We start from the raw sequence: 22419 nt of genomic DNA, 5'->3' as shown, positions 1-22419 counted from the left end.
ACCCACTCAAAACACTGCAAAGTAAAAAGAAAAAACAAACAACAAAGCCCACAAATCACATGATAACCCATTTTCCTCCACTCAACACAAAGAATCAGATCAAAGACCAGAATGTGCTCAAAATACCATTAGGAGAATATTAATGTGATGCTCAATGTAGGAAGAATAATTTGTGTTTCATTCATGAGAATACATTTCTTGAATAAGACACTGGAGGTATGTTGTCAGAATAATTTAGAGGCAAACTCACTTTCTGAAGAAACATCTCCAGTGGCAATGAGAACCACCAGGAGTATGACCCCCAGCCTGGCACTGATCAAGTGCAGGTGTTTTAAGACTTGCCTTATTTACAAGCTCCTTCATTTTTTAATAACTAGAAAAGTTAACTTCATGTACATGAGGCAGCCTGCAATTATAAGACTCCTTAAACACAACCTCTGCTTCCCACAGCTCAGACTTCAGCACCCTGGTCCCAGCCAGATATGCGAAAACTGGACCTGGGCAATGCCCCCCTGGACCTCCTGAGGCTGGGTCACCTTCCTGGGTCTCACTTCTGACTGCCAATGCCAACGCCTGGCATCACCCTGGCAGGGCAGATGGGTGCCCAGCCGCATCTCTGGGGTGTACTCACCTCCCTCCCTGGACATGTCTTGCTGCCTCCCAGCATGGCAGTGGAGAGTTCCTGTTGGCAAACATCCCCTTGTCAGCCCTGAGCAGTGTCAAGAGGTCATGGTGGTGTCTTTTGTGCCGGCAGCACTGACAGGAAAGAACTTTTAATCTCTTCCCTTGCACGGAGCCGCCAGAAGCTGCCAATGCTCCCGGGCATAACTCCCTTGGCTCCTCTCCAAAAATGCTCTCTCAAGCACAGGGTTGCTTAGCAATATTTGCCTTCCCCCCATACAGTTCCAACATCTGTACCTCTGGCTCCTTCCACTCAGGCAAAAAGCAGTGTGGAGAACTTCAAAAAACCCTTCAACCAGGCTGGCTGATGATGTTTATTTCACATGAGCTGTTAGAGCTGCTTGGGCATTTTATTGCTGGTTTATTTCCAGCCTGAATAAAAAGTTGGGCTTCTTCCAAAGGAGAGGCACACAAGGGTAAAAAAGCCTTTGGCATCCAGTAGAACACACCTATTAAATCAAATACAACGAGTAGCTTTTCCTGTTTACACCTGCATGCTATGTCTTGGCTTTGAAAAAAAAACAACCAACTAAAACACAACACTGCCATAGAAATCTCCCCTGTCCACTGGGACTGCCTTTGATTTCTCCTAAGATCCTGCATGCACACCAGCCGAGGGAAAACAAGAGCAGCTGAAATCTGTGTATGTATTTAAAAATGCAAAAGCTGCATGCAGCCCTGAGCCTGTGACCAGTAGCATGCTGTCACAACCCCAAAACTGCTTGTGTCTATGAAACCACCCCAAGTAGCAGTGATCAGGGTCAGTGCCTCTGGATGTACCTGCAACACAGCTGCTACAGTGATGGGAAAAAGAAATTAAATTCATGTTGGAGCTTAAAAGGTACTGACTGCTTTCACTTTTGGCAGCCAAAGAGGACCATGGAGAAGACTCAAGGAACAAGCAGCAGAAAATCTCATAGTTAACATTTATCTGTGTAATTCATTTCAGCTCACAGCTTCGATACTAACATGCAAGTTATTAGGGATGCTTATAGGGACTGTCAGTGATAGTCCCTATAGTGAAGTTAAGGGGGACTGTTTTGTTTTGTTTGTTTCTTATACTAAAAAGTATAATATATACAATGCATATAGATGATATATCTATCATACTATATCTATCATGTACTGTATCATATATATCATATACATCTTACATATAAATGACATATATAAGATATATAAAATGTGGGTGAGCACCCCTCATGCCTATTATGCCCAGGAAGAGGACAGTGATGGAAGTTCAGTTTCTTCTAAGCAAATTACTCATTGCGTGTTTAAAAGTGAGTGCCATTTCAGATCTAGGTATTTTATGCCACAATATAGAAGCCTCAAGGACAAACTCCATCCTGGTTGTTGAGAGATGCTTATAAGCAGAAAGCTGATGAATAGCTTGCTAACTGTATATTGTGAAAAGCTGACATATAGTTAATCTACAGAAAAACAACTTTAGGAGCAGCCACCTTTGTTCAAGCCCCCTCACCTTGGCACACTGAGCTCTTCCCACTGCCTTGCAGCTTGGTCTGGCAGGAAAGGGGGTAGGAGAGGAAACTGGGAAAACCCAATACACTGTTAATGTAGGAGGAGGGGAGGGAAGTGGTGAAGGAATTGTGATTTGTGGTCTCTAACAAGCTGTTTACTCTTTCTTTTGCCTGTTTCATTTTACTTTAATGGAGGGTAAAATAGGACAGCTTCAAGGCTCCAATAAAGTGTGCAGTTTTCCTTAAAAGTTTTCAAAATATGCCCCAACAAGCACAGGCTGGCTTACAGAGAACTGATGGATCAAGTGAGCCCAGACCAAGACAGAAAGCCTCTCCACTTTAAACTCCAAAGGAATTCTAAAATAAATCATAACTAATTTTTTAACAAACCTTTGACACAGCTCACATTTAAACAGATACCAGGTCAGAAATAAAGTTTCTCCTCAGCTTTTCATTTTAACAAGCTAATTGCCACAGGCTGAAACAAATGCCTGTGATTGCTGCCTAACATTAAGTGCAACATGGACTTTCAAAAGACTGGGGGGGTTGTGTTCTTTGTGTTCTGTTTTTATTCTTTCCAGAATTACATCTAAAATTTAAAATACAAAACAAATATCAAAAACTTTTTATACTGCTTAAAATGAAAAGACCTTACAACAGCAGGACAAGGGAGTCTGGAGACCAGACAGCAAAATAGTTGAGGCCACCTCAGTCACCTCCTCCTCAGAGATAAATGTCTGGTTTTACTTTAGAAATTGGCAGCAATAGATAAACTGTCAGTGGCTGTGTTTTGTTTTGAGCTGAGTGCCATGCATGTTGCCTTACACCTCTCCCTGCCTTCAGTGCTTGCTTTGAAGTTGTCTGGTTGGAAGGTTTGGCTGTCATCTGCTCTCAGCCTTCTCCTCAGTCTTTCCAGAACACTTTTCTTGCTTATTAGTCAAAATGTTGGGCAGTAAAAATCATCACATTTGCAGTATGAAATGCCTCTTGTAATGCTTCTGTTGCTCATCACAACCTCCTCAAATTTTGTTCATGATATCCACCCCCAAGCAAGGAACCCAAGTCCTATTTTCACTTCCTGAAGTGAAAATACTTTTGACTTTCCCTCTTTGAGATGCCACAACACAAGTAGCTATTACACTGTTCAGACAACAGTTTTGCATGCCAACAATTGCCACTGGATACCCATATCAACAATAACCAAATGTAAGGCTGACAAGGTTTTCTTCTTTCTACACAGATTTTTAGCAGGAGCATCAGAAAATTAGTACAATCTATCCACACAAGGTTTGAGAACAACCACTTCATCTTCACAAAACAGTTAAAAATGAAAATGAAACAACCAACCAATCCCTGGCACTCCAGCCCAGCAGCTGGTAACTCATTCCCTTCCTTGCAAGATTTCTGTCCTAAAGGAGCTGCTATAAAAACCAGTAATGCTGATCCAACTGCTGATCTAACTGACAGTTAGTGAATGCTTTTCCCATCCCCACAATACTTTTGGTTTTGTTTGTTTGTAATGTTGTTCAGCAATCTGCTCCATTCACTGAATTTTGCTTTCCCTAAATTGCTGTTGAAGCAGTTGAGCTGTCTGCAAAGGCACAAAGCCTCTGCATTTTAAAAAACTTGTGGAAAAAACCTCCTAAGTTAAACAAAAACAAAACAAAACAAAAAAAAGAATATATCCCACTTTTTCTAAGCCAGTTCTAAAGCAGCAGAAATTATTGTCTCTTGACCAACTAAAATTAGACTCCTTGCTGTTCAGAAGTAAAGAAAGTTGGCTGTAATGAAACCACCTGTAAGGTAGAGTTTGGTGCTTGGCTTCAAATTCAGAATACTGTTCCGAGTCAGGTATTTCATACTGAACTCTTCTGGAACAACCAACAAAATTCTTCAGAGAAAGTAAAATACCCAGCACAAACTTCACAGCATTATGGTTTTACTCCTCTCTAGAATTCTGTCAAGATAGCTGTTAAAATCAATGAAATTGAAGCAGTATTTCTCACGACAAACCATTCCAGGCTCCCAGAAAGAGTATCCTACTACTTATTGCAGTGCTTTATTAGAAAAAACAGGTCAGGCTTTCAGGTGCACCAGCTTTGCTGAAGGACTAAAAGAAAGACCCTTAAACACAGCTTAGGGACAAGCTCTGCAAGTTTTGTTTGGTTTTGTTTAGCCATTCTAGCACAAGAAAAGCATCCTCATGTAAAACTCCTGCAAGACAGACTAAAAAAAACTGTTTTCAGCCACCTTCAAATGATGCTTTCTTCCTTCCCCAGGATTCATGGGCAACACCAGCAAAGCTCACAAACTGTGCTGTGTTAGTCCCTATTGTACAGATGAAGGTTTGGAAAATTACTTTTACCCACAAATGTAGGATATTCACTCTACTCATTAACATATGGCCTTTGACACAAAATGGGTTAGTATAGGGGAAAAAAAAGCAGCTGTTCACATACACAACATTTGACGAGCACTGAGCAATTGTAGCTAACAAGAACTCTTGAATTCTCCTAAAATTCAGCTTGTTGTCTTCTAACTTTGCAAGCTGCAGAAGATCACAGATTTTCTTTCACGGGTTTGCTGTTTGTGGGGCTTTTTTTTTTTTTTTTTTTGGCTTGAGGTTTTTTCTGTCCTTTTCTTAAACAAAGCACTTTACAGTTTCTAATGAGAAAGTGTGGGGTTTAAATGCTGCGCTAGAATCATAACTGGTTCCAGTAAGGTATGGCTGATCACAAGTCCTTCATAGCAAGAACAACAACCTAAAAAAACTCAACCAAAAAACCTTCCAGTGATTAATATGCTTCGGCAACCCACTGAAGACCAAGTTTCTCACAGTAGTCTGGACGAGACACTGCCTTCTGAGTCATGTGGAAAGATGCAACACGGATTATGGAAATTCTTGCCTGACCTTATTTATCCTGCTCTTCCTCTCTGCAGGATTTGCAAATACCCATCTAACTACTGTTTCTCAGTCTCTCATTGCTTTACAAGGAGATGGACTTAGCAACTGAATTTGGACAAGTGTTCTGCAATGGTGCCTGGAGACACTACAGAGAGGTCAGATACAAAAGAAAACTCTCAATGGAGAGAAGTCAGCTCTCTCAGAAACCCGTTTTTCTTGGCACCTGCTCCTCACCACAGACTCCAGGCAGATGCAGGATCCCTGTTCCTTTCACAGAATCGTACTCATTAAAATTGGAAAAGACCTTCAAGATCATCAAGTCCAACCATAATCAAACTCTCACAACCACTAAGCCGTATCCTAAAGCACCACATCTAAACACTTCTTGAACACCTCCAGGGATGGCAACTCCACTACCTCCCTGGGCAGCCTACTCTAATACCTCACCACTATTTCAGTAAATAAATTTTTTCTAACACCCAACCTAAACCTCCCCTGACACAACTTAAACCCATTTCCTCTCATCCTATTGCTAGTTAGCTGAGAGAAGAGACCAACACCAGCCTCTCTACAAACTCCCTTCAGGTAGTTGTAGAGAGCAGTTAAGTGTCTCCTGAGCCTTCTCTTCTCCAGACTAAACCTAGTTCCTTCAAGCTGCTCCTTGTATGACATTCCCTCCAAGCCCCTCACCAGCCTTGTAGCTCTTCTCTGGACACACTCCAGGACTTCAGCACCTTTCTTGGTACTGTGGTGCCCAGAACTGAACACAATACTCAAGCTGTGGCCTCAGCAGGGCTGAGTACAGGGGCATGATCACTTCTCTTCTGCTGGACACACTGCTTTTGATACAGGCCAGGATGCCATTGGCTTTGTTGGCCACTTTGGGCACAGTGCTGGCTCATGTACAGTTGGCCATCCACCAGTACTCCCAGATTCTTCTCCACTAGGCAGCTTTCCAGCCACTCTTCCCCAGGTCTGAAGCATTGCTTGGGGTTGTCATGACCAAAGTGCAGCACCCAGCACTTGGTCTTGTTAAACCACTGACCTCAGCCCATGGATCTAACCTGTCCAGATCTCTCTGCAGTTCCTTCCTACCCTCAAGCAGACCAACACTCCTTCTCAATTTAGTGTCATATGCAAACTTGCTGAGGGGGCACTCAATACCTTCATCCAAACCATTGATAAAAATATTAAACAGAACTGGCCCCAGTACCTTGTCCTGGGGGACACAGCTTGTGACTGACCAGCTGCCAGCTGGATTTAACTCTGGTTATCACAACTCCTTGGGCCTGGCCATCCAACAATTTTTAATCCACTAGAGTCCACCTGTTTATTCCCCTGGCCACAGGATTCTCAAGGAGAATCCTGTGGGGGATGGTGTCAAAAGGACTCACTAATGTCCAGATAGACAACGTCCACAAGACTTCCCTTCATTCACTAGTTGGGTCATCTGGTCATAAAAGGAGATCAAGTTGGTCAAGCAGGACCTGCCTTTTATGAACCTAAGCTGGCTGGGCCTGATCTCACCATGATCCTGCACTTGCTGTATGAGCACACCCAAGATGAACCTCTCCACTAATACTTCACACTAATACTCCTTATTCAGGCTTCCAAGAATGAAGAAAAAACACCACCCTTTTCTGGTGGCCTGATGGTTGAATGAAACACTATGCATTTTTAAACAATTCCCCTATTATTCCACATTTTGCATAAAAGCAAAGCCCAGACCTTGGAGCCAAGTGAAAAAGCAAGGATCTCAAAGTTGAAAAGGCTTGCAGCTGAAGTGGTAGTTGAACATGGGAGCTGAGTATACCTTCTCCAAGTAAAGTGGAAGGTGAACAAGGCTGCTTCTGATTTGTGGCTTCTGCAGTCTGACATGTGAACTCTGAACATCAGAGTTGGGTTAAACTGATGTAACAATACAAGGTGTCCTCTTCACTTCTGAACCAACCACCTGCTCCTTGTCCCATGAGTACTCACATTCCAGCTCTTTCAGAGCACTCTGCTCTAGAGACTGCAAGCAAAACATTACAAACCTTGTAGTAACTACTGTCATTTGTGTTTGATCTGCTTTTTTAGCTGTCACACACCAACAAAAAGACAATTTACACAATTTTTGTGGTGAAGCAAGGAAACCTTTCTCCAATCATATAGGGCATTTTTGACAAAAGAGGACAAAAGAGACAGAAGTAACATCTTGTTGCCTCTCAGTGCAAAGCAGGGAAAAAAAGTTAAAAGAATCAAAAAAAGAATACAAGGGGGAAAGGTGAAAAAACCCCTGAATCTCCCTTCTATTCAGTAAATAATAAATAAAGATGAGGTTGGTAGAATGTCAGCAATGACAGCAATCCCACTTTGAACAGAGATCTTTGTGTGTACACTATGCCCCAAGGTTGGTACATTGTTACCAAAAAGGCTTAACAAGTCTGGGCTCCTTCACTGTTACTGCTTCGTTTTTTTTTTAAATGGGTTGCTTCCCTATTTGCTTCCCAGTTTGTAGGTGAAAGGGGAGAGTCCATGAGCTATCAGCACACGAGATAAAAGGAGCAACTCCCTAACATTTACAAAATTGCCAGGAAAAAATAGCCACATTTTCAGTGAGCATCAAATGCTACAGACTCCTCCAGACACTATGCCCTTAGTAATGCCTGAGGATTTATGAACACTCTCTTCTTAACAGTAGATTCTAACTGTAGACTGAAACCTACATCCCAAAACATTATGCATTTTTAAATGGGGGGCAAATGAAGAAGCTACTGTTTCACTCAGAAATAATACATATTAGGAAGAAGCTGTTCTCAGATGAGCAGGAACAACTTAAGTTTTACATGTGACACATTTTGGTCTTTAGCCTTCTTCTCACTGCAACTGCAGCTTCCCATCCATTCCTGTTTACTACTGCCAATTCTGTCTCTGCACTAAATTTACTTAAACGTTCAGAACTTGCTGAAAGGCCTTTGATAAAGCAGGAGACTGAATGATGTTGTGCTTCCTGAGGAAGCTAGGCTAAATCCACCTGGCAGAAACCTACAGGATGGTTTTGTTTACATTAATACTTTCCTGAGGGTGTACAGTGAGAGCTTACAAACTTACTTAAGAGAAACTCATAGTGTACAAAATCATTTAACACAAAGCCCCCAAATCTTCAACTTGCCTGCTGACAACAGAATTCACTGCACAGTCAATTGCACCAATAATCAGTTAGGATTTGGGGCCTCTCCCCACAAAACTCAGATTGAGTACTGACACTGCATACATAAACCACTTGACCTTCTCAGCATATCATTGTCCCCTTCTCCTTTTCAGTCCTCAGAGGCAAAACAAAAATCATAGCAAGAGAAGCAGGACCTATAACACACAGAATCTGCTGCAGTCTGAGAAAAACAGAGAATCATGGCAAGCATTCCATTTGCAACACCCAAGCACGTATCTCACCAAGGTGAGCAAAAATCAGCCTCAAAATGCACGTTCTAAACACAGTTAACAATCACACTGTTTCTGGTAGTCTCTGCCTTTTAATGACCTGTTCTCCCGCAGCTGAACTTACCCTCTCAGTAGCAAAGAATCCCCAGAATTGCACTCACCTCTATAGGCTCAGAAGGGATTTCCAATTTAGACAGTTTGGCTTTGGCATTCATCTTCAAATCTGAGATTTTTTCACAGGGTTCTCTATGGTATTCCTCCAGAAGAGGTTTGAGCTCTGGGGATTCAACCTGTGCCTGATCTTGGCCATCCATTGGTCTTACATAGGCAGTTGGTTTCTGCTGCATTGCACTGGTTTTTGATGGCAAAGGTGGAGGGAAAGTCTGAGAGGAAGGCTGAGTAGTGCTGGTCAGGTTAATGGTCAAATTAATGGCTGAGCTGTCCCCAGTTTCCTTCTCCAGTGATCCTGCCACTAGGTCCTGAGACAATTTTGTTTGACTATAGGTTGGCCTATGACATTTGCTGCTATTCTGTGACCTGGAATTGGTGTGTTGGCTGGAATGTACAGGTGACAGGGGTGCCACTGGAGAAGACAAAGATGGCAGCAATGGAGAAAGAGCCAAAAAGGAAGCCTGCAGTTCATTACCACGACCTTCACCAACTGCACACTTGTCATTTCTCTTGTGGGGAAAAGCTGTGTGGTTTTCCTGGCCACCATGATTGTGTTCTTCACCTTGGCTCCTATTGTTGGGTAAGCTGTGACTCCTAGCATGCAAATCTGAAGCTGGTTCTGTTCTTGATTGTGCCTTTTGGTAGTGAATGGAGTGGCCTGGAGGGGGAGGAACTACAACTGTAGGTCCCATAGGTGGATGGCAGCTTGTGTGGTGGAATGAAGATGGCAACATATGGCTGGTCTTTTCAGGTAAGCATGGGCGATCTGGCTTTCTGTGTGGGATCAGAGGAGCAACACTTTTTGGAATCCCTATGAGATTCTGATGGGCTTTGTTGCTGATGAACTCCTTAACTTCCTCATAATTGCCCAGCATGTTCTGAATTCGGCTTGACAACTCATCTTCTTTATTAGTCTGCAACAGAAGAACAGTGAAGACGAGGTTTAAAAAGCATGGACATTCCATTGAATCCAGTTGATTAGAAGACACTCTTCAGGATCTTATTTTAATCACTATGTATCACCATGAGTGAATACAAAAACTATTCATGCAGCCTTCAAAGCAAGTGAGACTTCTCTAATCAGTATTAGAGCTCAGGTGTGCCTGCAGTCTTCAGGAACACCACTACCACACCGGTTTGTTTCAACCATACCTGCAGACAGACAGGCAGCCAAGCTGCTCTTAAGTACTCTTCCTGAAATTTCCAGACTCCAGGATGCCCCCAAATGAATCTGCCCAACCCTAAGTCCCTACTGTGCTCACACTGTACATGTAAGCTTTAAACTGATTAAAGTTAAGGGGATGAGAAGATGTTGTGCTTGCACGCACCATGCTCAAGTCTGCTACACCATATGCAGAGGCCACAGCTTTCCTCTTCCACCCCATCGTGCCTTCCTTCTCTCCCTCCACGACATGCCCTTCTACCATTACCTTGTAGGGTTCTGCAAAGAGGGGAATCTTCTCAGGGAACTTGTCTTTCTCCTGCAGAGCCTCCTGATTCCGCCTCTCTTTCTCTCTAATACGCAGCAAGTTTCTGTCTTCTTTGTATAAGCTTTAGGAGAGAGAAAGGACAGTTAACATTTTATACCAGTTATAAAAATTTAACTACTTTGTGCAGAAACCGTGGTTTTCAGATAATGGCATATGTCCAGCATGAAAGTAATTCTGAATTCCACAGGGTGGATGCAGCTGACAAATCAGTTACATCAAGTTTTTGCCATACTGCATAGTGATGTGACATACAAGGCTGTACATATGAAACACAAATCAAGCAGTCGGTGTGGGTGATAAGCGAGCAAATCCAGTTGCAACAATCAACATGGAAACCAACATTCTTGTTCTCCTCCAGACTTCTGCCCCAACGCTTCACCTTAGAGTAAAAATAATCCACTATTTTGAAGGTGTTGCCACTGTCAGAGAGTGAACTTTGCCTACTTTATAAACAGGTGTGAAAACTTACTCGCTACTTTAAATGAGTATTTGGAAAGCTGCTTACCTGACAAACAAGGTAGGTACATTTAAAGCAATCATGTGAAGGTATTTAAAGAGAACGCCCCAGAAATTTGGAAAACACCAGGCGGGATTCCTTGTTCTTCCTCCCATACCCATGCACTCAACTACATCAACCCCACATCAAAGGAGCACTATTGCTGTGTCACATGCACAGCAGAAGGACTCCACACCCACAGAAAACCATATCCTTTAAACTACACCTCCTCTGCAAAGCACTACTGCAAAATCAAGGAATCTACTGTTCCAATACTTACAGACATTTGAGAAGAAAAAGCATGCAGGCATAATATGGATGCAGATATTTCTCTCTTCTCCTATTTTTACACTACTGCATACATACAATTCCTACATTCTTCTTAGTACACTAAACTGCTCAAATGTCCTGGTTTAGAAAGGAAAAGCCTCATCTTTAACACCCATGACACTTCCCAAAATGCCACACACATAATTACCTAGTGAAAATTTGATCATCTCTACAGAAGAGACAGAGGACTGGCATTTTGTAACATGCCAGTCTGGAAAATGATGCTGTCTGATGGCAAATTTCCATATATGGAACTGCAGCAAGGATGGACTTGGACAACCAAGTTAGAAAAATGTATTCAGGAATTTGACTGTACACATCTAAAATAGTTTCCAACTTGGTTAATGTTGAACTGTTTCCAAAAATAGCAAACCAGTAGTTTCTACTAAGCTCTACATACTCCAGCAAATGATGCAAACAATTTAAAAAATTAAACAAACAAACCCAAAACCAAACCAAACCAAACCAAAAAATCACATATCACCGATTCTGTAAATATACACAATCCTTTTGTTACAAACAACATATAAAGAAGAATTTCCTCTGCACATCTGATGTCATTTTGCACACAAGTATCAGCCAGCAGTGCGCTTGCAGCAAGCGTGGGTAGAGCCCTTCTTAACTCTTCAGTCATGAAGCCAAGACATGAATTTCATATACACAATCAGTTAGTTGGCTGGTTGCCCCATGTGTGCCAGGGAAGCTTTGTGCAATCAGATATGGGACTTACCAACTGCGTAAGGCAAAAAATGAGGAGAAATTTTAAGGCAAGCTAGAAGTAATCTCAGCTACATATACTACCTGAAACTGCACATGTGCAAAAAATTTTTCAGTGAATGCAATTCAACTTGACAGCATTTTTAAAACATATCTGTTCAAGTTATCCAGAAAAATTTACTGAATAAAATGCCACTTTCCAAACATTCTAGGATGTAAAAAGTGATTCTGTAAACAACCAAATATGGTTTTAACAAATAAATGTTGGCTTTTACCACAAAGGAGACATCTGAAGCCTCCTCTTCACCTCTCTGTGATACCATGGCCCAGAGTCAGGAACAGTGATGCCAACTTTTTGTTCTTTTTTTTGATGAGCACATTTAACATGGATCAAGCAGCTCCTCTTTCTCCACTGGTCCCCAGTCCATTTTTCCTGTGGCTGCACAAGCACTCACACCAACACATCAGAGAGTGCAAAGGAACAAAACCACTGCCCTTATTGGCAGTCCTCAGCTCTTGCCATTCCCCAGCTTGTTCTGCAATCAGTATCCTCCCCTAACAAATTATATAACTCTTGCAAAAAGATCTTCTGATGCTTTTTGGACTAATCAAAACTGCTACTGCAACCAGGTGCTCAGATCTTGCTCTCTCCCATCCAGTTTGGCTTTTTCCTTTTGAAGCTACCTCCAAGTATCTTTCTGAGCCTAACAATAGCATTCATTGCAATGCTGAAGGTACAAAAGAACAATTTAAAGTTAGCTTTGACTCTTCCTTGAGCAGTCATTTTCCCTGTCATGTGTTTTTCTTCCCCTGTCAGTTCTCAAGCCATAATTTTTATCATTCAATAAACAGACTGACATAAAGGAAATTAAATTACACAAGTGGGATTTGCTTTTTACATATATGATGACTGTGTTAAAGAGTATAGCTCCTTCTCCCACTTCATGTCTTTTGATAAATGTACATATTTTTGTTCTGCATGGTTCTGCTGACACCTCAGCCTGTCCTGTTACTATTTCTGTCCTGATCCACACCATGAATGCCAAGCACTCAGACCGACACAGTACTTTTAATACAACTGTAACATTAAATGTACATACTTGTGTTTTTTCCCTAGTACTTATACAATTATTTATGGTGCTGGCTGGAATACACAGCACACAGAGATACTGTGCTAGCTTTCCCAAAAATAGATTTGCTACTGCAGTTTGCAGATTGTTGTGACAAACTTCAGATCCATGCCTCTCAGACACAAGCTGCTGACCTGACATAGCTCTCTGCTGAAGACCAAGATGGTAAGAAATTGAAGTAGTTTAAGCTTATCTAAAAAAATAGGTAAGGGCAAAACTCCAAGCCAAACCAACTCTTCCTTAAAACTTTAAAAAAATCTGTTTTGAAATACTCTCTCATTCTATTTTCCCAGGCAATCTACTGTTTGCCTCTTTCAGAGCGGACAGAGAAAAACATAAGAGGTTGAACACAAACCTACTGGAGAACTGTCAAAACTAAAAGCATAACTTCTCTTCTAATGGACCCATTCCCAACCTCCCTAACAATTTCAGTCATTTTCAAAAACTCTGACATCACTATTAGAGCACACAACATCCCTTTCTAATCTTGAGATTTGAAGTATTTGAATGCTTGAGATATTTCAAGGTGCACTTACTGCAGTAGTGGCCATTCCTGTAAAGCACTGAGGACTCTGAGTAACAGCCTGCATACAGGACTTAAAGAGTCAAGCATCCTATCTTGTAATGACTTCACTACCCTGCTTGTCTAGCTTTCAGCAACAATCTAATATTTGCTCCCCTGATCAGCTTCTTCACGCAAGATTTCTAAGGAAGGAGATAATGTACATGAACTTTCTTAGAAAAGGAAAAAAGCCCTATGTATTATTTTAGATGGATCCAGTTAACAAGCTGGGTATCCAAAAGGGCAGGAGCTGTGAACAACCGAGATAACTATTCGTGCAGGAAAATATAAAATATAAACCAGCACGCCACTATCAGCAGAAAACCAAGATTGAAAAGCATTACTGATGCACAAAGCCCAGCATAACCATGTCTTCCTGGCTGGAAGAGCACTGAGAGGATAGATTACTCCACAGTGAGACTTCTGCAAAGCAAAGTAGTAGAAATTCTGACTGAGAGGTTTGGTGCTTAGTTCAGTTGTTTCAACTTGCAGAGCAGGAAGATGAGCCAGGGCCAACTAAAACAGGGAAAAAAATTCTTAAGTGGTTTCAGTGGGCTTCTCTGTGGGCAATGACAGTGCATTGCTTCCATCACACAAACCAGACCTGACCTTTAGCACACGTGGGCAAACCTATGGCAAAAAGCAAGGAAGGCATTGTTTGGACACTGCACATAAGCTGACAAGATTCAGCTTCCGCACATTTCAAAAAACAAAACCAGACCAACACAATCCCTCCCCCCCCCAACCAAACAACCTTCAAGCATTAGAAACTTGAATTCTTAAATAATAATCATAAACCAAAGGTTAGGAACACAATATTACTACTTGTGTTTCATGTTCTTTACCACAAATTCTCTCAACAATAACGTCATCTTAATTACTACAACAAAAAGGAACAGGTTATGAGAGTAAAATTTACTAAATGTAAATATGTGAGAGCAAAAATTTACTGAACGGCAGGCAAGCAGAACATCAGACTGACACTTTGGAAGACCTGAGGAAAACCTTGTGGGCCATTTTAATTTGTTCTTTCAGGATAAAACCTGCTGTCAGTGCTGGCAGATCAGGGTTCTTGTTTTACATTACATTGTCTTGTACATGTCTCACTAGATTTCAACTTAGAGTAAGAGAAGCCCATAACTTGCAAGTTAAAAACTCACAGCGGCAATACAGAAATAATCCCTCCCCTAAAAAAAAAAAAAAAAAAGCACACAAGACGCATATCCTGCAAATTCTCTTCTACTTAAACAGTGTGCTAGGGCCGTGTGGCTAAGGGATATCCTCCTGTTTCCAGGCTGGCAAGTATCCAAATTCAGAGCTATCAAGCTCTTCTGCTCAGAGGTTTTGATTACATTCAAACAAAAGGATAACTCCCTAGACTACTGTAAACTGTGTCATTTGTAACAATAATATTTTTGATGAGAACTTGCTATCTTTCCTAAATGTATCCCAACACCAAACTGAAACATCTCACACCCGCCTTGCTGCAATAACAGCAGCTGTAACACTGCTAAAGGCCTTTTCTCACCTTCTCTCAGACCTCCTCATGCTCTCAGTGAGCAGTGGCCCAGGCTGCTGGTCATGCACAGCTGACCACCCATTCAGCCAGGCCTCAGGATCACCATCCACACTCTGCTTCCTTTTCTGAAATGGAGCAAACCAATCTGCCTTCCAAGTTTTCCTCCAACTTCAGTGCAGAGAAGGCGGCACAGTTTTAAAAGCAGCAGAATATGGGACTAAACACCAAGTAGCTACTTATTGGTCATGCAGCTGAGGGCACCTGCCCTCCCTTTTCTAAACTACAAGCAAAACCTTAAATTACCCGAAGACAAAAGCTAAAACTCATTTGAATTTGTATATTTTATCATGCAGGTGTCAAAAGTTTCCAGGCACACTGGTTCATCACATACTGGGAGGCTTGTATTTGAAAACAAGTAAATTGTACTGCACGAAGTGGCATTCCTAATTCAGAGCAGAAGCATCTGCAGTCTACTGAAGCGTCCACTCTTCTAATGTCAGCCTGGAGTTACCCTAGTTCCAACATCTGTGGGAAGACAGTGTTTCTGTCCACCATTAACCCAGCCATTTAAGGGATTTGTCAAGATGTTCTTCAAAGTTTTTGAAAAATTGTGCTATGCTGTAACTCCCAACAGTATGCCATTTTCCCAAAGTCAGTGCTATGAAGCCAGGCAGAAAGTGCCAGAGAACCACAGTGATCTCAGACGCATGCCAAGAGGAGATGAGGTCTCCAGAGCCTGCCAGGCACCAGAGGAAACCCATGCAGCAAAGCTGCCTGCCAGGCTCCAGCAAGCTGTCCCCTCCTGCATGCATCGACAGAGCCCTAATCTCCCTTTTGTCCAAAACTGCAGGGTGAAGCCCAGCTCCTGTTCTTCAAGAACCTCTCCGGATTAGCAGCTTCAATATTTAGATTTTCCTAGAACGAGCACTCAGAAAAACCTCAAAATCAAAACCACTCCCAAGCTCTTACTGAGTTGTGGAAATACTCTGGGAAACCAAACCTCCAGGCTTAGCGCAAACGTGCCAAGCACATGAGAGCCTGGCAGCTGGGACTCCATGGTCCCACCCTGACCAAAGTCAAGGGGGACACAGTTCAAAATCTGAAAGTTAAAAATGGCACTGCACTCTCTGCAGCTGTGCTACACTTGATGTGTCAGCAGGAAAACCCACATACCCTGTATGTTCAAACAGGGAGATGAGAGTGCCCTGGAACATAACTTTAGTCTTGATCATCTTCAAATGTGCTCCACAAGAAGTGAACGTATGCACAAACCTCCCCTGCCTCACCTCAGAAAACCCCAAATCATGCTGTGCTACACAATGAAACAGTATAATACTCCAGTAACTACATCCAGTAAGAAAGAGGTTTGGCTCAGAAAGCCCGAAGCATGCATGTGTAACAGAAAGGGTGAAAATACCAAGGTACCCCGAAGCCACTCTCAGTGACATGACAATCCTAACTACAGAATTCCAAATGCTGGTATGTGACAACACAGCCCATGACAACATTTTCAAAAAATAGACTGGAGGGGGAAGAAATTTTGCCTCTCCTCTTGTCCTGTGTATTCTCTGAATGAAAATGAAAATCTGATTTAGTTTTAACTGTATTAAGATCTGTTGCTGGCTCCTAAAAGCAATTATTCCAGCAGCAGAGAACGGGGTGGAGGAAGGCTGGAAAGCAAACACACAAATGACACTCACTTCCTTCTGAACACACAGAACCTCTTCCTTTGAAACATAAAGAGAGAACATTTCCTTTTAATACAACTGCAGGAAACCACAAATTTATTGAAACTGTTTTGTCATTAAAACGGGTTCTCTTTTATCATGGGAAGCTGCAGGTCAACATTTCTCAAGACTGGGAAACATATTCTTGTTCAACTTCAAGGCAAGATACATCACCTTGAAAAAACATTAAACAGAAACGACACAGATGCACTGTAACAGCTGCACTGCAGCACCCCAGCTCTGCTGCTCTAAAAGTCTCTATACAAGACTCTCCACTAACTTATATAGCCAGGATCACATCTACAGAGGTTAAACATGCAATTTCAATCATAAGCCCATCAGCTTGAAAAGAAACATGGATAACTGCTTGGCACAGAAAGTTCTTGAGCATCACAGAGGTGCCCGGGTCTCACACTGCATCACCAGAGCAGCTTGCCTGACACAAACAGATCAAAGGATGACATTAACATGAATACCAAATAGCAGCAAAAATGCTTTCTCCCATTTTTGCTTCCCTTCCTTTATGGAAACAACATCAAGCTGTTACTTGCTGGGTATTTCTAAGTACTGTTTTACATCAAACACTACTTCCTGGAACATACACAGCTTGAACAGAAACAAATGATAAGAGGAAAACGTATGTCAGAAGCACAACAGATGGTACAGTTAGTAAATTAACTTTCTGCCTCATCACCAACCAGCTTTAGTACATGCTTCCCAAAAATACGTATCTTCACATTGAAGAAAATAGGAGTTGGAATTTGTTTTTCAAGTTTTTTGCTTCCTCAACTCCTTTAAGTCTATCAAGCCCAGTTTAGTGGTGGTACAATAGCAGTTTTAGACTACTGAGCAAGAGATCAAAGCCTAACAGCCCATCCCTACTTCCATGATGATTGTAAGAAACCTTCTGGCAATAAGTTTTGAACAAAAATAATGTTCCAAGAAAACCCAGTACTGCAGCAAACTTTTGTTCAATCCACACACAAGAATTATGCTCAGTACATCTCTTCCTGTGTTTTAAATACACAGCTCCCTGAGTCAAACCCCCCAAAATGGAGAATGAGCAGGATGTCTTAACAGGTAGCCAGGAGCTGCCAGTTGGCTTAAGCAGAAGCTAAGCTGGCTTTGCCAGTTCTACCTATGTACTATTAAGCATCTTCTCACTCTGGCTCTTCCATGGTAATCTTTGGGTCCAAATTTTTACTTCTTTGCTTCCTATTGCTGTTGTTGCCATGTTTAAAAATACATTAATTACTCAGTCATTAAAACGTTTTAGCTTCCTTTCAGCAACAGTAGTCCTTTCTTCACCAAGCAGCTCCCAGGAGTAAGCCTTAACATTTTCTGAGAAGACCTGAGCTACTTGTGACACCCAGTACTTGGGCAGGAATTGGGACCTCTCATCTCTCCTTTAAACATGACAAACCCTTCACACAATTGAGCCTAAAACTCCCAAATACTCCAATGGTTATGCACTTAAAAACACACGCTAGGATTTGGATCACTATTTCTCAGCCTGAGGTCTTCAAACCACTGAAGGCTCAAAAGATGAAAAAGAGCTGTGAAGAGATGCAAATGATTTTTGATAACAACCTCTTCTCTGTCTATTCAAAAAAGGCAAAGAAACAAAAAGTTTATGATTTAGATTTTCTATCATGCACTCTAATGTTTTAAATCTAACTTTTACTTAGTTGTACATGAGAAAAAATTATAGCAATATCACACTACACAGGCCATGGATACTTTCAAAATTGGTGTGGTGCTCTACAGCCAAAAATGCTGGGGTGCAAATGGAAATAGAAGTGCTCCCAGCTGCAGTACTTTCCTGAGCAGCAGCTCATAATATTCCACCTTCCCTCTAGAGGGAGAGGAGCTCTTACATGAGTCAGCTGTTCCTCAGTTTCTACAGGGCCAAATTCACTCAACAGCTGCATACAGCACTAACCTGGAAAATTTGGAAAAATGCAAGTTACCTCAGTTTATCCAATCTTCACTTAATCATCTTCACTAACAGGACTTAACTAAGTTGCCATAGTTCAAGAACCTGGAAAAACTAGAGGCAGTCTCTCTGCTCCTGATGCTGCAGGACATCACTAAAGAAGCCCAGGCTTTCAACCTCACCCTTTGCACATTGATGTTAACAGAATGCTGTCAGAAAAGGTGTTGATTATAAGTTACACATTGAACACAAAAGTTGTCATTCTCCATCTAAATACAAATAAAACAGCAGAGTTTCTAAGAAGGTATGGATTTGTGAAAAGTAATTACACAAGGTGAGCTGACAAGGCATTGGAACAATTATGAGCTTAAGGCTTTGTTTGATGTGGATGTGGCAGGCAAAGGAGGAAATGTGGAAAATGTAAATCACCAGGTACATGCAATGAAAAATTCTGACCACTTTATGTCTCTTGAAGACCAGGCATAGTGTATAGAGCAGTCTAATTCATCAGGCACACACCTTAGCATTTCTTCAAGCCATGTAAGTGGTTCAACTGCCTTTCAGTTCTGAAGGTACACGAGTCATTGTGGGTAGTTGAGTAACAATCTGTAACTTGAGTGCTGTTTCAGTAACTGAGTATGCACAGATGCAGACAAAGCTGCTGGTGCCTTGGCAGCACTGATGGAGCACCTCTGGATGTCCAACCTAGGACCATCACCCCCAGACTCCCAGAGCCCCCTTGCAGCTGCACACCAAGCAGCCTTGGTTGTGGTGACCCAATTGTGACAACACTGAGCTTTCATGTGAGCAGGCAAGAGAGGAGCTCATCCATGTTTCTCCTCACTTCGTCAGCAAGGATCAAAATGCCTGGTTAGGATAGACACATGATAGACAGACACATGGCCAAATGACTGGGCTTATTTTGTAGTAGACAGTGCAGAATGAGTTTTTCTGAACTTCCCTATGTTTATCAAAATGGGAGACTTCAGTCTGCCACTAAGACAGCTCCACTCTTCTTGCACAGCTGAGTGAACGTTTTCAGTTAAGCCCAGGCTCCTCCAGAGACGCTCCCCACAGCACACTCCCAGCCCCAAGACCAATTTGGTTATGCTCAGCTGGCACTTGGAGAAACACACACCCAGATCCCTCTGGCAGCTGTTACATCCTGGCTTTGTCTGAGAATCAGTCTGTTTGGAGAAATGGCATTCCCTGCTGAGCAGATCCTGCTCTAACAGGGAGGGGACTCTGAGTTGCTCACAATCACCCCAAAACCTTTCTGCAAAAAGGCCTGAGGAAAGGATCACACAAACAGAAAAGACATTTACCCTTCCTTTGAAGGCACTTACATCATGCATTCCCAGATCAAAGGCTGCTGGAAGTAAATACAAGGGATTGGCACTCTCAACAAACATTTCGGGTGTAGCCTTTCTACCAGAATGTAAACTTTAGGTCTGCTTGGAAGTTTAGCTCAGAGAGAAAAAAATCTACTGTCAAAGCACAGGAAAACCAAATTTCAAAGGCCAGCCACTCTGTTCTTCTGGCTGCCTCCAGAGCGGTCATGCAGCTAAATTCACATTCTTATCCCACTCCATTCTACTTGTGTTCTTTCAAGTGGTCCCCCACTCACACCATTCTTTAGCACCTCCTGCCCCCTCTCAAACATTTCTTCAGCATGTAAGTCCTTCATTTAGAAAGGACTTCCAAGAAGACTCCTAGCATGGCCTTCATTAAGCACCATCCATCACCACTCTGGCTTCAGGATCACACCTGAGCCTTACTCTATCCTGGATTTGTCTCAGCATCACCTTGGACTAGCTTAGATCCCATTCTGGCAAGCCTTGGATGTTACCTTTCTCGATGGTTTGTTTGTGCCAAGGCAAACTCATTCCATTTTATTTTGTAATGAGAACAGCACAGCCTGGAGCATCAGCATTCACACCACCACCTGCAGTCCCTCTACAGAACACAGGGGCCATCAGCTGCATTTCATCCTCCTGCTAAGCCCTAGTGGGTCCACCAAATGACAAGAGCTGTCTGCTTCAATCAAGCTAAGGGCAATGGAGTTGAGCCAATTAGGAAACACTGCTGGTTCAAGGCCACAAAAAGCTTTTCATGTGAGCAGAACTTCTCACCAAGGTATATGGTGTCTGTAAATATCTTGGAAATTGCTACGTGCAGATTTACTGTAGCAAAGAACTGTCCTTTGCAATATACTATGTTGCTTAGAAATACATCTGGATTGCCTAAGAACCAGTCAGAAACAGCCACATTCTGATATTAAGTGGACGAGCAGGTAAAAGACAGCACTTACCAGGTTTGCTTCATTTACAGAGGAACTTACACTTGATGTACGGCTTTATATCCTTCCATTCTTTTCCCTTCCCTTCGCCTATGCTGAAAAACTTGTTTCCTGAACTGACACTGTTTTTTGAAAAAAACCCAACTCTAACACATTCATTATTCTAAGATTACAAACACGAACAAAAGCAGTATTTTTTCAGTAGAGTGCAGATGACAATCAACACAAGAATTCCATTTGCTTTTTTACTCCTTCAAGAGAGTTCTATGAAAAATGAGGGCAGAAAAAGAACTTTTATACAGGAGACACAATCAAGTTTGCATTTAAAATACCATTCACCAAGGGTCATTTCTGATCAAACCATTCATGGGCACATACAATAACATCTCATATAAATCCATGTCCCAGCAGTGACCTTTCTCCAGTTATAATCAACATATTATGAATAATTATAGAAAGTTATCCCTAAAAGCCTAGGATTCACCTTTACCACAAAAATTGGCTTATTCCTTTCTTCTATTTTTACCTACTGAGTGCCACACATGCTAGGATAGCAACCTTACAAGCACTTATAACCATGAAAATTAACTTATTTTTATCTGCCTTCCTATAGCCAGCAGAGCTCCCCATGTAAGAACTGACACACTTCCAGACCAAAGCCCAGACTTCTACTAAATACTGCATGCAAAAATAAAACTTGTCACAAAGCCCTCCTTGAGTGTCACACAGCTCTGTAGAATTAATACAAAAATAATGTGAGGAAATAACAAGGAAATAAGAAAGGAAAAAGACAGAGAAGAATAAGTCATTGAATTTTCTCCAGGGATGCTTCTTCCAGAACAATGTTGGACATTGAGAACCTCACCAAAAAACAGTGTCAATGGGCAAGGAAGAAACTCTAATAATGTAGCCTTGATTTGATTTCCCCAGATAAGGAGGAGGAAGATAGAGGCAGCTGAAAAATACATAAAGGTACAGTCCCTTTCCAGGGCTGATCTTACTCCACTCAGTCTAAATGTTACAAAACAACAGATACAAAGAAATTTTAAAAGGAAGTGACTTAGATCAAATCTCACTAGGGAAAGTGTGTGTTTGAGTAACCACAGATGTACCATAGTAACCCAGGGTTGCAAAAGAACTGTTGTCACAGTACACAGCCCTCTGACCAAGTAACCAGACTTCTTCATCCAGCACACACTACCTATAGCCCAGTTCTGTTAAAAATCTACTGCTGTGCAGATAAACTTTCCTGCAGCCAGAGTTCAACTTTCAAAGCAGCTGTTTCACATGCAGATCCAGCCTGAATACACGATCAAGATTTACTACTTCTCAAAAGTGACATTTTCCCATTTTTATGGATTTAAAAGGCTAAGGCAGTCTCCCCATCAACAAAATGAAATCCTGTGTTACTCTAAGCTTGCCACAGAGCAGGCCCAGACACACTGGCAGAGGGTAACAAACTACTGTGCCTCAGCTGCTGTTGAAGTAACTGTTTCAGTGGTACTTAACCTGTCCCTGCAGCATCTGGAGTTTGCTGCACGGGGATGAAACCAGA

At 41.9% G+C, this 22419-nt stretch overlaps 1 protein-coding gene across 8 annotated transcripts in view; it reads right to left on the bottom strand.

The window, feature by feature from the left end:
- Positions 1-22419, bottom strand: part of AFF1 (ALF transcription elongation factor 1) — a 105807-nt gene that overhangs the window by 58088 nt on the left and 25300 nt on the right. For all 8 annotated transcript variants that reach the window (XM_071753610.1, XM_071753606.1, XM_071753613.1 and 5 more), the window contains 2 exons: positions 10089-10209; positions 8649-9572 (listed from right to left, as the gene is read on the bottom strand). In XM_071753610.1, the coding sequence (XP_071609711.1) occupies positions 8649-9572; positions 10089-10209 (1045 nt within the window). The remainder of the gene's footprint in view (positions 1-8648; positions 9573-10088; positions 10210-22419) is intronic.

This window comes from Heliangelus exortis, chromosome 10 (assembly GCF_036169615.1).
Source record: "Heliangelus exortis chromosome 10, bHelExo1.hap1, whole genome shotgun sequence".
In the NCBI taxonomy this organism is placed as follows: domain Eukaryota; kingdom Metazoa; phylum Chordata; class Aves; order Apodiformes; family Trochilidae; genus Heliangelus; species Heliangelus exortis.
This window is presented reverse-complemented; position numbering and strand designations above follow the sequence as displayed.